This window comes from Branchiostoma floridae, chromosome 5 (assembly GCF_000003815.2).
Source record: "Branchiostoma floridae strain S238N-H82 chromosome 5, Bfl_VNyyK, whole genome shotgun sequence".
Lineage (NCBI taxonomy): Eukaryota > Metazoa > Chordata > Leptocardii > Amphioxiformes > Branchiostomatidae > Branchiostoma > Branchiostoma floridae.
This window is the reverse complement of record NC_049983.1, coordinates 12,209,027-12,225,105: the sequence shown is the minus strand read 5'-3', so window position 1 is coordinate 12,225,105 and position 16,079 is coordinate 12,209,027. Positions and strand designations below refer to the sequence as shown.

General features: G+C 40.5%; 1 protein-coding gene across 48 annotated transcripts in view; it reads left to right on the top strand.

Moving 5' to 3' along the window:
- The first annotated feature begins 443 nt into the window (after positions 1-443).
- Positions 444-16,079, top strand: part of LOC118415877 (serine/threonine-protein kinase WNK1-like) — a 66,949-nt gene continuing 51,313 nt past the window's right edge. For 8 of the 48 annotated variants that reach the window (XM_035820740.1, XM_035820743.1, XM_035820742.1 and 5 more), the window contains exon 1: positions 445-1,894. In XM_035820740.1, coding sequence (XP_035676633.1) covers positions 1,139-1,894 — 756 coding nt within the window. In that variant the 5' untranslated portion in view covers positions 445-1,138. Of the gene's footprint in view, positions 1,895-16,079 lie in introns of all 48 variants that reach the window. The other 40 variants (XM_035820759.1, XM_035820754.1, XM_035820756.1 and 37 more) reach the window with 15 other exon arrangements.

The following is a 16,079-nucleotide window of genomic DNA, read 5'->3' as shown; positions in this document are numbered from 1 at the left end:
ATGAATATTCATCCGCAGTTTGAAACTAGGGTCCTCAGGTCGAGCCGGTGGAGCACGTCACCGGAACGTACTGCGCCTGCGCGAAAAGTATAGACATACTAAACCCCCGGTTTACTAAAGGGCCGCATTTAAGAAAGTACGTGCGTATATAAGGGTAAAACTCCGTGTACGTTTTACACGAAACCATGTCTCTAACATATACTGTGCAACAAGCGGGATTTTAATGCAACGTTGACCAAACCAAGCCCCAAACTACCAGGGTTTGCGCAGGCGCAGTACGTTCCGGTGACGTGCTAGCCGGTGGTAGTCATATCAAGACCCCATAGGGTATCACATTACTGCATTTTACGTTCCCGATAATTTCTAGAACTTTTTCTTTGCTTTCGTTAATCTTACATATTCAGTAATATAATAATAGAATTATTTGAGCTATTCTATTGCATGTATATGAAGTTTTAATGAACTGTTCAGGGGTAGTATTCACAGTTTCCATGTAACTTAATCAGGCAGTTAATTGAAGTTGTATGGGATCTTCTTTAGTCCAGTTTGTGTTGTAGCAGGACGGCCGCCATATCTCAACCAACTGGGGAACGGCTCAACAGGGAAAGCGCAGTTTTCCCGCTGCAACTGGCGATTTCGCCGTTCAGTGTGGCCACATAAGGCCGCTCTGGTAGGCCCAAGCAGGTGTAAACGTGGAATTTCCTCCGGATTACGAGAAACGGGTCACGTCGTTGTGCAACCCGGAAGTGACAAACTGCGTGGTTCGTGTTGGCGAACGAACAGGACGTGTCGTCCAGATTTGAACTCGTCTGAAAATCTTGCATTCATTCTGGCAGGTCAACCGGAATCCCTCTGACAACGTAACCGGAAGATGGAAGCTGGTGAGACTTTGTAATTCCGTTTGTGACAGGTGACTGTGGATTTTCTGACCTAACTTTTATCGAGCTTTCAACCGAGTGCTTGGATATTTGGCATGTCGCCGTCGTCCTTTTGCACGAGTCCATTGGATTCCTTGTTGTGGTTGTATTTACCCGATGGCGGTCGGTGAAACGTTGGTGACCCCTGTCGCAGTCTTCCATTCCCTTTCTGGGCTTTCTGTCAGACTTGACAGTTCCTCTTCCCGCCCAGTGCGGGTCAGATGGGACCCACTATGAGCGGAGAGGCACGCGGGAAAACGGAGAACGGCTCCGGCGCTGGCCATGTCAAATCTAAAACGAGTCAGGGGTCGAGCAAGATCCCCAGGCCAACCAAGGCAGCGCACTCGAAGTCATCTTCTCCAGTGGCACAAACTAGTCCTCCAGCCATTCCTTCCACGGATGGAAAAGTAAGTTCAGGAGGTCAGAGTTCCATCAACCCCAAAGCAATGAAGAAAAGTGTCAGCTTCGATATAGACGAGAAGGATATAAACAAAGGCAGCAATGGCAGTATGAAAAGTTTGAATGAAACTCCCGTTGTGGAGACAGAGGTAGAAGGGAAGGAAGTGGAAGCAGGGTTGGGGCCAGGTCAGGGTAGTAGTGAAAATTCTGTCAGGGATACCAAAGAAAGAACTACCCTCGAAAATGGTGAAAAGGTTTTGAATGGTGATGTTGATTCGGAAGCCAAGGAGAAACCTGGTGCTGATGCAGACACAAAGTTGAGTGTGAAGGAAAGCAAAGATGAAGATCCAGAGAAAGAAAAGGTGGACGGAGCTGTTGTAGATGCACAGAAGAAAGTATCAGACGAGAAGGATGGAGAGCGACAGGAGGATGAGGTGGAAGATGTCAAAGCGATAGCCTCTTCCCCTTCAGCACGTTTCCTGAAGTTTGACTCCGAGGTCGGCCGAGGATCCTTCAAAACTGTGTACAGAGGTCTGGACACTGAAACTGGAGTGGAGGTGGCCTGGTGTGAACTACAGGTAAGGTGTTGGTGTGAGTGACATAGGTGTGAAGAATAGAGTAGGGGTAATTTGGTTTTCCTTTTAACAAGATATCAAGGTGTTAGACAAGATTATGGTCCTTAATGAGAGAAGGGTGTTAAGTGTTAGTTGATAGGCTGATGATAAACCAATTAGCATAATGCAGTCATTATCTGTAAAATCATGCCTCCCATCCCTTATCTATGAAGAGATGATATTGAGGGCTGGTACTGGTCAGGTTGAGATAGTGGAGACTGTGTTCACTGGTTTAGTTCAGCTCTATGTTTGGAAGAGATCCAGCCTTGTTAACTTTAATTTACCCCAACTGCTGATTTTTACTAGTAAAGTTGGATTGGGTTAAGCTAAACAGTGTTAGACCACAGGCTAGCTCTGTTTCCTCTGTAGAAAAGTAAACAGTTTATCTAAACAAGGAGGAGAACAAATGTTGACCTTGTTCGATAGCTCAGGAAAGTAATGAGTGATCAGTTGTAGAATGTACTGTTCCACCTCATATTTTGTTTTCTGGGGTGGGGGTAGTTTTTCAACAGAAAAGTAACTTCAAGCTAGCTCCCATTGACTTGATTAAGGTTGCAAACATTGGTACTGCTTTGTTAGCTTTTATAAGCAACTTCAGCCAAGATCATCCCCAAATATGGTACAAATTTGAATATTCAAATTGGGAACGGCATTGACAGGTTTCTTGCCCCAGGAAACTTAGATTGGTCTTTTAGATCGTTTGTTTTCCTGAGGTTATTAGAGGAAATGCTGCGTAGGTGAATCACGGAAAGTGTCCTTAGGTGACATGGTTGGGGCGTGCTAGACTGTTGACTTCTTGCCATCAGGTGTGGCAGGTTTGGTTCGACAGGTTGTGAAGCTGTTTGGGAAGGTCTCCCTGAAGGGAAGTGAGGACACAACACACTGTGTCTGTCTGTTTAACACATTGCACCTGTGAAGGTTACATGGTAGGTGCTGTACTGTCCTTGACAGCCCAAAGCCAAGAGGCAAAGGTTGGCAACCCCCTGCTGTCATGCTGGTTATCTGAGACCCACTATCAGGGTCACCTGCGAGGACTTTTGGCATGTCTACTTTGGAAATATTACATTATTCCCTTTGAAGTAGCAGAGCCAATTGTTGTTACACTGGTCTTTTCCTGATTCCCACTGTGCTCATATGTGAGAACATGTAAATCATGATGTCCTGTCACAATGATGAATTACTATTGTGGAGGAATGTGCTTGGGGGCTGCAATCATGTACCAAGCATGGAGGACCCAACACAAGGCACCAAAACATGCTTTGCCAGTAATTCTACGTTGTGTGGACTGTTCTTGAAAACCCTTTTTATTTGTCTGGAATAGAAAATGTAACCCAAGCCAACATAGATAACTGGTGTCCTTGGTTTCACACAGTAGTGGTCAGAGGCGGCGGCACAATTTTTTAGTTGTGGGGGCGAAAATTTCTCATATCACTAAATCGAAGGCCCGAGGCGTCGCGCCGGAGGCGCGACCCTTCTAGGGGGGTCCGGGGGCATGCACCCCCCGGAAAAATTTCAAATCTAAACCCTCTGAAACGCTATTTCCTGTATTTTGAGGGGCAAATTTTGCTGCCAGACTAAGCTAACTTCAATGACATTTCTATCAAAAATGCACATAGTTTTAGCTTTAGTTATTGAGGGCGACACCCCCAACATATTTTCACCATCTCGAGCGGCGAAGGTACGAGCCGTTGCAAAGTAGGTTCTGGAAATTTTTGAAATCTAGACCCTCTAAAACGCCATTTCCTGTATTTTGAGGGACAAATTTTACAGACAGACTAAGCTGAATTCAATTAAACTTCTAGTAGAGAAAAATTTTTCAGGGCGACGACCCACGCACCAACATATTTTGCACTACGTCGTCGTGAGCCCCGAAGACGCAAGCCGCCGCAAGGGAGTTTTGGAGAAATTTTTAAATCAGGACACTTTGAATGCCATTTCCTGCATTTGAGGGGAACATTTTGCTTATAAACAAAGCTAAGTTTGATAATGAAATTTCTGCTAGAAAAAGGTCGTGGGGGACGATGCTCCGGTAGCATTTTCCCACCATGTCCAGTGCCGACGGCGCGAATCCTCACAAGGGAGGTCCTTTGAAATTTTGAAATCTGGACCCTCTGAAACGTCATTTCCTGCATTTTCAGGGCCAAATTTTGCCAGTAGACTAGCGAGATTTGATGAAATTTCCATTAGTGAAAATATACACAAGGGCTACAGCTTGATTTTGAGTGTTTCAGCTTATTTTATCGTGGGGTCGCCCCCACACCTATTTTTTGTGGGGGCGGCCGCCCCCACTGCCCCCATGGTGCCGCCGCCACTGGTGGTTTGTCTGACTGAACCACCTGCCCCATTGGCTACATCAGTATATTTAGTCCTAAGGACATAGCTGTCCTTCTGGACAAAACATCATTGAATATTAATCAATTAATCATGGGAAGAATATGTTTGTAAACAAACACTTCTCCAAACCTGCTGATTAGAGAAATGTCCGTGATGGCATCCCTGATGTCCATGTTCAAGCCAAGCCAAGCCAGGAGGATTGTAGTACTATACAATATCATTGGAGTATAACTTATATAAGACTTCTCTGGAGTGAAACGAAACAGAATGGAACAAGATTTCTCCCTGTAAACTAAAGGTAGATGATAACGAGGATGTGTTTGGTCATTGTAAAGTCTTATTTTCTGGTCCAGTGATGGACAACGTTGCCACCAAGTTGTGACCAACAAAATAGCAAGTAAATTGTTACCTGTAAAATAACAAGCTGTTGTCACATCAGTCTGAAAACAGGTGTGAGGTGTGCAAAAATGTTTTCAGTCCAAACAGTTCTTTCTGTCCCTCACTCTAGTATAGAAGATCAAGTGAAGGGAAGAGATAACAGATAAACAATACAGAACTGTGGTTTTGACCTGCACAGAAGACAAAACAATAACATTAACAACAGTTTAACAATCAACTTAGACAGTTAGGTACTAATTCAAAGTTTTATAAAAGCACAGTCAGTGGTTTTTATTTGGACTTTTTTTGTACATGATGATGTTGTAGACTGTAAAATGTTAGCTTACTGCTTGTTATTGGTACTTTTGTTTCCCTGTATGTACGCTGGAAAGGAAGTAGCATATGCTCATAAGCAGAGATAATTTTAGTGTTTACACAACATGTAGGGCTCCACATAATCTCATGACTGTTTGTATCCAACACTTGAGTCTTCCGTCTTGGAAGGGAAGAACCATGAGTCAAAAGTGCTTTGTTATGTCTTCTTGAGTGAGTTGTGTAAGACAACTTGTATGTCGTCACCTCATTTTGGCACTGACGTTGGACATATAACATGTACCATCGGCTGCTGCTCTACAACAAAGAAATAACCAAAAGAGAAAAGTAATACCTTTATGAAGTTTATCACCTTAAGGATCTCATCAAGACAAGGTATGCTCCACCTGTATACCCTGGAGAGTTGATCCTTAAGGCAGGGTTCTCCCCAGAGAGTGGAATAAGGGAGGCCCTCCACTATACTCTCAGCCAGCTCCACTATACTATTTTTCAAATTTAGTGTGTTTCTTCCCTATTTTCTTTGTTAGTTTTGCTAAGATAAATGACAATTCACAGATTTTTGTACGGGTTGGGGTTTTGTGCGCGTTAAAATTTGCGCGTTAAAACTTGCGCGTTAAAAAACTGCGCGTTAAAATATGCAAATTAGCTGATTCCCTGGGGATTTGAAAACTTTTTGCAGTTTTAAACTTAAAAGCTTGAAGAAGATAACACAAAATGAAATTAAGTATCATATTGTTGCATTCTAGAGTACAAATGTCCCTTTCCAGGAGTTTTAAAGTGATTTTTAAACATTAAGTTTTAATGCGCAACAAAGGTTGATATTTGCATGTGAAACAATCTGCTTGAGAAAAGATGAAATGAAGCTTGTAGAATGGAAAAAAGCCTCAAGCAGTTATATCTTATGATATAAAACCTCACACTAGTAATTTTTCCATGTATTTGTGTCTAATTCAAGTGATTTTGAAATCTTTTGGATATGCAAATTAGCCTATTCCCAAGGGACCTAAAAATTAGGAGCTTTTCAAACCAAAAATTCAGGTAACAGATGTAAAATCATATAATGGGGTCACATTTTTCAGCCTAAGAATTTCTCAATGCACAACTTAATTTTTTAACGCGCAGATTTTTAACGCGCGCGCAGATTTTTAACGCGCAGAAAACCCGTTCCCTTTTTGTACCAAGTGGCATCACTTTTCCAGTCAGCATTGTCTGCAAAAACTTGTGAATGAGCAATGATCAAAACAATAGTAGTTTTGCCACTTCACAACAAAGGAATAACAACAGTATATTATACTTGTAGTATTTGACACCCTCTGTCATTGCAAAATGAACCCATTTTCATGAAAGTGCAGCGCGTTGGTGCGGGTTATTTTTGCCAGCCCCTCCACTATACTAAAAAATTCTGGGGAGAACCCTGCTTAAGGTGTTCCATTGTTCTTTGACAACACCTTCCCACATCCTGTTCCTGAACAGCATATTCTGTTTGGTTATGTTTTTTACCACATCCTGTTTTTATCAATGGTTTCATGTCCTGATGTTTTGTTGTGAGAAGTATTCTATGTTTGTTCCTGTGTGGACGAAGGCATTCAAATGTAGAACTTGCATGTTGGTTTTCATCTTTGATAGAAACAGGTGCCTATAGACACAGCTGATGTACCATTTGGAGATACGGTGATGTAATAGGTCATGACATTATACCAGTGCAATGATGCTAAGAGATAAAATGTCCATACCTTTGAAATGAAGTCTTGAGTTGTTTCAAGAATGAGGAAATGTTTATGTGGTCTGCATAGGTGAATTTGATAATGAGTTATGACACCAGGTACATGTATTTGCATACGTACATTGAGTCAGTCATCATATGGGAAGTGTAATAAACAAATAAACAAATAAACAAATATGGAAATCTTGACTTCCTGTGTATGGAGAGTTGAAGGCCCCGCCCCTGCACCTTAAAGGTGACCCAGTATTGCCAAATTGGGCATTACATATGGCTCATGCCTTTTACCCACTCCATTATGACAGAAAAAAAAGTGAAATTTGATTGACAATCACACTTTAATATTACTGTCCTTTTTTCTAGGCCATGGACAAAGAAATTGGTAATTTTTTAGGCTTTAGGTCATATTTTACAAATGTTGATGTTGTTGTATAGCATTTCACTTGTTAGATCATCACAACACCAGTACCCTGAAACCCCTAAATCTGTTGTTGATGCTTTTGCTGCCTTTTGCCAGGAAGAATTAGAAAGCTACACAGGTCCCTGTAGCTGGCACCAAATGTTGCTTGTCTGTATACACCTGATTATCTGGTGTGATCAAGTGGAAGGAAGTAGGCTATATGGATTAAACTTTTGGCCTATTCATTTCTTGCCTGTATGACTATAAGCCAATTTATTCAGAGTCTTCAGTGTGATTGAAATGACGTTCTGACTTAGCTGGATGAATGGCTCAAAGTTTGGAGTTTGATCTTCTTCCCTGGCTGCTATATGTAACTTATCATCTGCAGTATACATGCAGCATTCAGTCTGACTAGCAGAGCATTTCATAAGGCAGAATCCTTCGTCATACTAAAAAATGGACTATATTAGTATATGTTAAACTTTAAGAACAACCACCAGACATGGGTGTCATGGACACACATCTCGTCATATGTCATGTCTTTCCATGATTGCTACCTGTAAATTGGTAGTTACCTGCGGAGTAAGGTAGAACCAGGTGTTAATGATAGCTTTTAGGGTGCAAAGTGGCTCCTTGCTCAGGAATAGTTGCAGGGTTCTCTCCCAACTTGTTATTAATTCAGGAACAGATTCATAGCGCTGATTAAGTTAAAAATTTCTGGGGAAAAAATGACTTGTAGTTGTACTAGCCTAACATAGAACTTGCTGGTGGCTGTCAGCTTATGCTTGGTAGACAGTACATTTGTTATTATTTCACACTGTGTTCATGACAAACAGTGGGAAGAGTTCTTGCTACCTGTATAACACTGACCTATTCTGACAAACTATGAAAAATAGACAAGTTACATTCTTCTACGGAAGACTGTGACTTCGCATGGACATAGCAGATTACTAAATAGCAAGGCATAAACAAGTCTCAGTAGGTTGCGTATAACTTATTCATACCTCTAAATCAATATTCTTATTTGTAGTGTTACTCCTAGACATAAAAAAATTCATTGATAGGAAAAGTTTGTCTCCATATGTATTATCATATGATGTAGAAGGAACCTACGTTATTTTATATATGTGGCTGAGACGGTCTTGGCCAAGACGTCTCTCAGCCAAGACGTCTCAGAAAAACCTAGTGTAAAGCGAGTGTTTGTGTGAGCTAATCTGGTAAACTGAGGAAGCTGGGTATCTGAAGCTACCCAAAATAGCCAGTAGTTTGCTCAGTTAGTCCTGCATGAACCAGGTCAGAGTTCGTGCCATGGGTGATTTACCACTGCTATGGTGGTCTGACCATGCCCATTAAAAGATATCCATTTCACTTAGTTGTTAATATTTCATACAGAGGGATTTGATTGATTATGTATTTGGACATAAAAGGTTAAAAGTATTGATGTATCAAGATGAAACATAAAATGATAAATGCAAATTTTATGTAAAATTGCCAAGCTGGAAACAAGAATGTTACTATGTTGTAGCTAGTATCTACCCTGCGGAAATTATGAAATTTTTATTTACCACATTTTTGTTATAATTGAATCTAAAAATGTAGCTTTTCCCCCTATCTAAACCAACTGTAGCCTTGTGTGCTTGAGCAATGTTCACCCAACTTGTCTAGTGTGTCTGCAAATACCTCTGCTTGTACTTCTTGTAGTTTGCAATGGTTAGAAGGTGCACATATGAATGGTGCTGTATATTTGTTGGCATTTTAAAGAGATATAGACTATACAGATTCTACAAACTGAATGATTACCTGGAGCTAATGGGATATCTTGTCTGGTATCTCAAACTGTGTTAACCTTTGCTGCACACTGTTGGTGGAAAGAAAGAGGGTATTTAAACATGGTTGACCTATTAGGACAACAAGACCATAACGCTAACTAAGAGCCAGCATCCATGGTGGGTGTTTTCTTTCAACATCTTGGACAACAGTACAGTGTTCTTCAAGAATGCTGGGGGCTAAGCTAAGATTTGGATGACCTATTGAGCATCCGCTCCCATCTATGAAGTTACCATGGGAAAAGATGATTTTATTGGATACATGAATATTCCTACCCCTTTCTTGTGACATACATGAAGGGCCAGTATAGGTAGACAGGTTTCCATAGGTAATATCCCACAGAAAGCATGTTTGACCAATCTGTCAGTAATTGACCTTGCCTGTCCTGGTGATGTCAATAAATGGTTTGTTCACTCGCTGTGTGTTTGTCATTCTCCAAAGTAACACCCTCAGACTGCTTCATGTGATATCATGTGTACTAGCATGTTGTTTGGAGGAATATGTGATAGTCTGAACATTGATCATGCTTACAATGTAGAATCTTACTATGCACCCTCTTGTTGTTTGCTCTATGTTCTGCCCTGATATGAAACTATGATTAACACTGGTAGGTGTTATAGTCATGATTGGCGACATGTCTCTTATTGCCTATGGCCATACTTAGTACTTCAGAAACTATTGTATGTGGTAGAGATACTGAGGTAGCCGTGGGCGGGCTATAGTTTCTTTGAAGTTTTAATGAGCATGGATTTTGTTGCTTAGCTATGAAGCTGTAGCCTAAGAGGTTGTTATCAAGATATAAAGATCCACACATTGATACAAATGCTGGGTGGAGGACTCTTGCATGACACTTGTGTTATGATGTAACTCATTAGGCAATCCCTGCCTGTGATAAGGGTGCTTGTGTATTGTGCAGATGAACTGCAATGGTCAGTGCTGTGTACAAAGGCTGCATGCTTGAGATTTCAATGCAGTTGTATCACTGCTGAAATGTCATTGGAGACTAACTACTGCATATATCCCATTATTATTTTCAAAGCAAAAGAAACATCAGGAATTAAAAAAAAAACCCTGGGCATTCTGTTTTGATGTTGCATTTGGAAGAGATAAACATCAATTTGATTCTGCTACAGAAAGAATGGAAGATCTTCAGTATTGAATGAATAGAAATAGATGACTTAATTGTCATTTGATGTGATGGATAAGATCACTTTGTCAATATTCTATTTTGCCCGCTTAATTGTTATTAGCAAATGATGATATGTGTTCATGCATAATTTCTGTTCAATTAATCAAATCTGGCTGCTTCTCCCGAATCTTTGTGAACCTGTGCTTTTTAATATGTATTACCATTAGAGTATCTCTTCCCATCCATATTCCTCCCACCCAACTTTGAGCGAGTTCCTCTGCTTTCTTCCCAAAAAGGCAATCCAGTCAGACCTGAATAGTGGTCCTTGTTAGCAGTGTTCCTGGAGACATCTGATCCTGCTGGCTGTTCAGCCTGACCTCCTCTGGGTGATGCCTGTTTGCTGAGTCAGCTGTTCCAGATTCCTTTCTTGTAAAATGATGAGCAGTTCGAGCCTGGCTTTAGGCAAAGTGTCCAAAAGGATTTACTGTACACCCACTCTGCTAGTGTTCACACATATCCCCAAGGTTCTAGTCAGATGTGATGAGCTGTTCAATCTGGCTCTGGGGCAGTGTCCAAAAGGAATTTGCTATATATTCCCACCACCTCTCCTAATGTTCGTAAGATGTCCCCAAGGTGCTCTGTGCTGTTTCAGAAGATGGTGCAAACCGTAATGGTAGCCCTGGTGGTATCCATGATAGTTTATATCCACTCTGATAGTTGCTACTCTCCCTCTGGCCATTCTGGTTCTTGTATATCAGAGTGAATATCAATACAGTACCAGTAACCAGGATGTTACCAAGGCAAGTGTAGTGGAAGGAAGAAAATAGAAAACCACAACATGTAGATCATCCAGTTTCTACGGGCTTCAGACAGCCTTGTGTCCTTTGGAATAGCAGTTTGACTGTGTTGTTGATAATTCTAGTAATTACGAACAATGACGAAGGACAGTATCCAGGGTACCTGTTATCTTTTCATGTTGGAAAACACATCTTTCTTATAAAACCATGGTAGCCTTCATTGACAGCAAGTTTTGTTCTGGAATGAAAGTTGAATACAAATTTTATCCACTAGCATTTTCTTCTGAACTATTAATTTTTTATTACAGAGCCCTAGGCCTGTTTTTCATTGGTACATTGTATGTTTGCTTCATCCAGACTTTGGGGGACCAGTTTATATTGCAGTATTGTATATTTTGCTCTGCTCATGGCTGCTAGAAAATGATTTACCTACTCTCCAGAAAACCATAGAAGTGTAGACAGGCTGTTGTAGTCAAGAAAACATGGCCAAATAGACTGCGAAACATGAACCAGTACTGCTGGTTATGTTTGGGTAGTAATTTTCAGGTGAAAGGTAACAGGTGCATGTGTAGGTAGTTTTATTAAATATTACACTTTTGGATTAATACGTTAGACATATATAGACAAAGATGTCATGTTTTGAAACTGGAATTTTTTTTAATGAAAGAAAGGCATGCATCTCATTTCATGACAATATTGTTGAGGTTTGTTGCTGATCTTTCTGTCTGCTGTACCATGATAAAGTGAAAATGGATATGGAACATCACTGTATATTCAGTAAAGTTAAACAAGCTGTTGAATACAAACACTCTGGTATTATTCTGCCCTTGTGTTATTAGAGCAAACTGTGTATACCTTGTTGGAGGGTATTGTGACTAGATAAGAACACTACCCCCACAGTTTCTGCCTGGTGGGGTAGAAAATCCCCTCTGGTACAAAATGGGGTCAAGTGGCAGAAAGAAGCTGGAAAATCCTGGAGTACAGCTGCCCCATATGTCCTGAGAGAGACATCATGGGTTTGCTCATGAGGGGCCATATTGCTAAACTGTAGGAATTGAGCTGATCATTGATTGCCATGCATTAGCCGGAGTATTGTCTGTAGGCCTCTGATGATCTGAAAGATCTTGAAATATTTACCAAGCTGTTAAACCATGCTGAGTCCGCTGTGTGAGAAATGTTCAGTATCCGGTTGTCCCCTGCTCTGTGCTGGGTCACTTTGCCATAACAGGCCGGGGTAAAAGTGCGTGTAGCGTCACACATACAGATGCATGCTCCTCCAACCGCTAATCCAGGCAAAAAATTGCTCTGACATTCCTGTCCGCTGATGTGACGTCGCTGTCATGCAGGGGTATAGCTGGAGTAGCTTCCTCCCCATCTCTGTTTGTCCTCTGTTCCAGGCACTGACAGATGGTGGATTGAGCATACTGGTGGACACCATTCAAATTATCTAGTTACAGGAATAGAATGGTGTAAAATTAGGGGGTCAAAAGATGCATCTCTGACAAAGAAATGGTGCATGCTACAGTATTGCTACTACTAGATCTTTCAAAGGGTGCCTCATCCTCATTCTGTCCATTTTTTTCATCCTTCTTTATGACTATCGTATAGCAAACTATCATTTAGCAAACAATAAAAACTAAGGATGAAAGTCGTAATGACAGGTATGACTATGTTGCAATTCATTTTGGTGGTAAGTCATCAGTGGAACTATGAATAGCCTTGTGGAAGTCACATAACATTGATAGTAACAATATGTACACATATGATAAAAGTCAACAAAATTGTGAACAACTAACTAATCAAACTAAAGGGAATTCATAAAAAGATAGTACTACTTGGCCGTTGAAACTACACTACATGTAAATATTGTATCAGGATCTATCATCAGAGTCTTGAGATCCACAAAGTTGGAATACTGACAAGTGGAAGTTACAATTTTAATCCAAATGTACAGTAAACATTGGCATGCAGCCTGCCTGGTGGCCATGTCTTATGGGTCTGCATGTTTGGGTGTTGGTAATTTGAGAAAGTGGGTCTGGCTCAATTTCCCTTGACCTTGACCAAGCATCCCCTTACAAAGAGGAGTTTAGGGTAGCTTAGCCAGATCCCAAGACCATTTATGGATATGTCTGTCTGTCTGTCTGTCTGTCTGAGCATTATTTACATAGGCAATCAAACAGAAAGTGTGATACCAAATTTATGAAAGTCATGGTGGCCATGATGTTCCAAGAAGATAAAGGAGAAAATGAAAAGTTTATGTAAGTTGAACTCAGGCTAGGCTGCCTGCACAAAGCTTAAGATATACTCAAAGTCACTTTCGAGTTTCGTTTTTTTTTTACTTTGTTCTTGGATGTTATACCGGTTTTAACCAGTTCTATCCAGCCCTAGTTATTACTATTACGTATTAGCGCTATTATTTCTAATAACATGCATGTGACCAATGGATTGATTCCCTGTTACCCTGCAAGACTCCAGTCAATCAAATCGAACAGCATCCACTGGTAATTTTCCTGCTACTGATTGTGATTAGACAGTGATTCACAGCTGTTGAGTTCTCAAAAGACAGGAGAATCATTAGGTTATCATAATGTGGAAACAGACTCATCAGTGTAATTAGTGGGCTCAGTAAGATATAGAACTCAAGATGGAAAACAGTCAATGATTAATTTGGGTTGATGAAATGTAGAACAAAATATTTACATTTACAAGAGAATGTATAGATGTTGATGTCAATAGCACATCATATAGCAATAACCGCAATGTAATCAAATTATAATACAGAAAGGAAGGGAACTATAGATATAACAAGGAAAATTGTGCTGTCTTGATTGTCAAGTGCAAAACTCAATACAGGTCATAATGGCTTCATTATTGCCCGCCTTAATTCTGGCTTGATAATCTGTACGACTTTGATAGGTCTTTACTTGCCATGTATCTGTGATAAGCATGTGGCGAGGATGTGCGTTACCCAGTCTTGTTAATTGGATTACCCCAAATGGCATCACTTTCCAGGCATCTTCCCACAGTGGAGATGATCGCAATGCATCTCCTGGGAGCTGTAATAGCATAGTGACACTTGAGGCTGTTCCAATCTAAAGCTTTACAGGGAATAAGTTCCAAAATTGATTTGACAACTGTATGTGGTTTTTTAAAAGGTCAGATCAACTTCATTTATTGAAAAAGAGACATAAATGCAACACAACAAATTAAACATTTGTTGAAGTTTTATTGCAACCGTGAGCTGCTTGTATTCATATTAAAAATGCATAATGAATACTGGTAGTAAAAGTACTGATTGTCTACTTATCTGATATCAGATGCCTTCTTACTTGAGGTCATAGTATGACTCATACCTAGACCCTATCCCTGGGAATCTGTGATACAAGTTTCAAAGTATTACGTCATTAGATGGTATACAACCATGTTACATCCCATCCCATTCCACGCCATCTTGTCCCATCTCATTGCATTCTAATTTCAATGCAATCATGCTCCATCTCATTCCATGCCACCATTGTTCTCCTCATCCAGTGATCCCATCCCTTGCCTGTTCATCCCTCTGTACTATCTCCTCCCATCTTGTATCATTATTACACCCCCTCCCTCCTCATCTTATGCCATCTCATCCCAAGCTAATGTATGCCATCTCACTCTCTCCCATCTTGTGTCATCTCTTCCCATGTCATCTCTCCTATCTTACATCCTCTTGAGTTACAGTTTGCAGATAACCCTCATAGGGCATCCATTTACATGTGCATCAATAAAAATTAATGAAAAGCTATCCTCAGAACACTACTGGATTACTGGCCTACTTTCCTGTCCAATTTTCTTTATTAGCTATATCGCATTTCAAAACTGCTTATCAATAAGAAACAATAAAGAAAAGCTATATGTGTGCAGCCTTTGTGGAGGATGGAGCAGGCAGGTAATCATTAGTCAGTCTTTAGATGGGTAATATTTTCAATTTCACAGGATAGAATAAATTGCACTTGTCGGGTTTAAACTTTCCGAAAGATGTTTAATCTATATTCTTAAAAAGAGTGAAAATACATTACTTCAGCCAAATCCTTGTAAATGTAGAACATACTGCAGGTACTTGTATGGGTTGCAGCAGGCATATAGAACATGTGGGATACTAAGACTAGTAGTAAGAGGTCAGCTAAATACTATTTGCATTTTGTCTTTATCTGTCAAAAAGATCATAAAGATGGAACAGGTCTTTTAAATGACAGCAGCCAGTGATATATCATGGTGACGTTGCCACAACTTCAGTTCGCCACCAAGCCCAGTAAACTGCCACGGAAACAACCCATAATTGCCTCACGTGACGCTCACCCGAAAATCAATGTTTTCACATAACCCGGAGATACAGTTGTCTGATGTAAAACTAAGTCTCGGGACATGATCTGAAAGTTGATGACACCTACTGTGGCTGTACAAGTGCATTCCGTAGGGCTGAAGTCAGGTGGACTAATGTATGCAGGATTACACAGGAAAGCTGTGGACATGGTGCTGCATTCTAACCAGGATAGAGGCCCATCAGTTACAGAGCATGTAACAAGCAAAGAATTATGTCAAATGAGAAGTAATTTGGAAGGATTTGCCCTACTCTACATCTGTTCAATATTCCTACCGTAACTTCCACTTACCTTTGCTATGTAGTGTACTGTTCTGATATTTTTACTTAATGAAACTCCATATAAATAACATTTCTAACACATATTTATTTTCTAGTTTTAGATAGTTCAGAAATGCTATATGTCATAACCATCATATCATCAGCCTTTGATTGATGATAATTGGTTACACTATCCAAAGTATGGCTCAGAGAAACATATAAGTCACCATAGAAACAGGTAATTGGCAGTTCTGCAATTATGGCTGACTTAACCTTTAATTTTGAATTTCCAAAATGCAGTATTATTGCACAAATTGTCATGTTCCCTTGGCTGGTACATGGTGAACATCAGCATGGAGACTGTCACCTGGCACAGTTTGGGAGGATTGGGTGATGGAGAGTGATGTCAGGCAGGCGGGGAGCTAAATGAGCAGCTTTGTGAGAAAATGACATGAAATAACAGTCTTTCCCCTCCCGACAGCTGGTGCCAGCATTCCATTGAGCTGAATACAGCCTACATGTTTAGGAACTGTAGCCCTGTTTGAGAAGAGAGGGATTCGGAAAGAAAAAACATACAAGATGGACAAAGGATGATTTGTTTCTTGTATTTGGG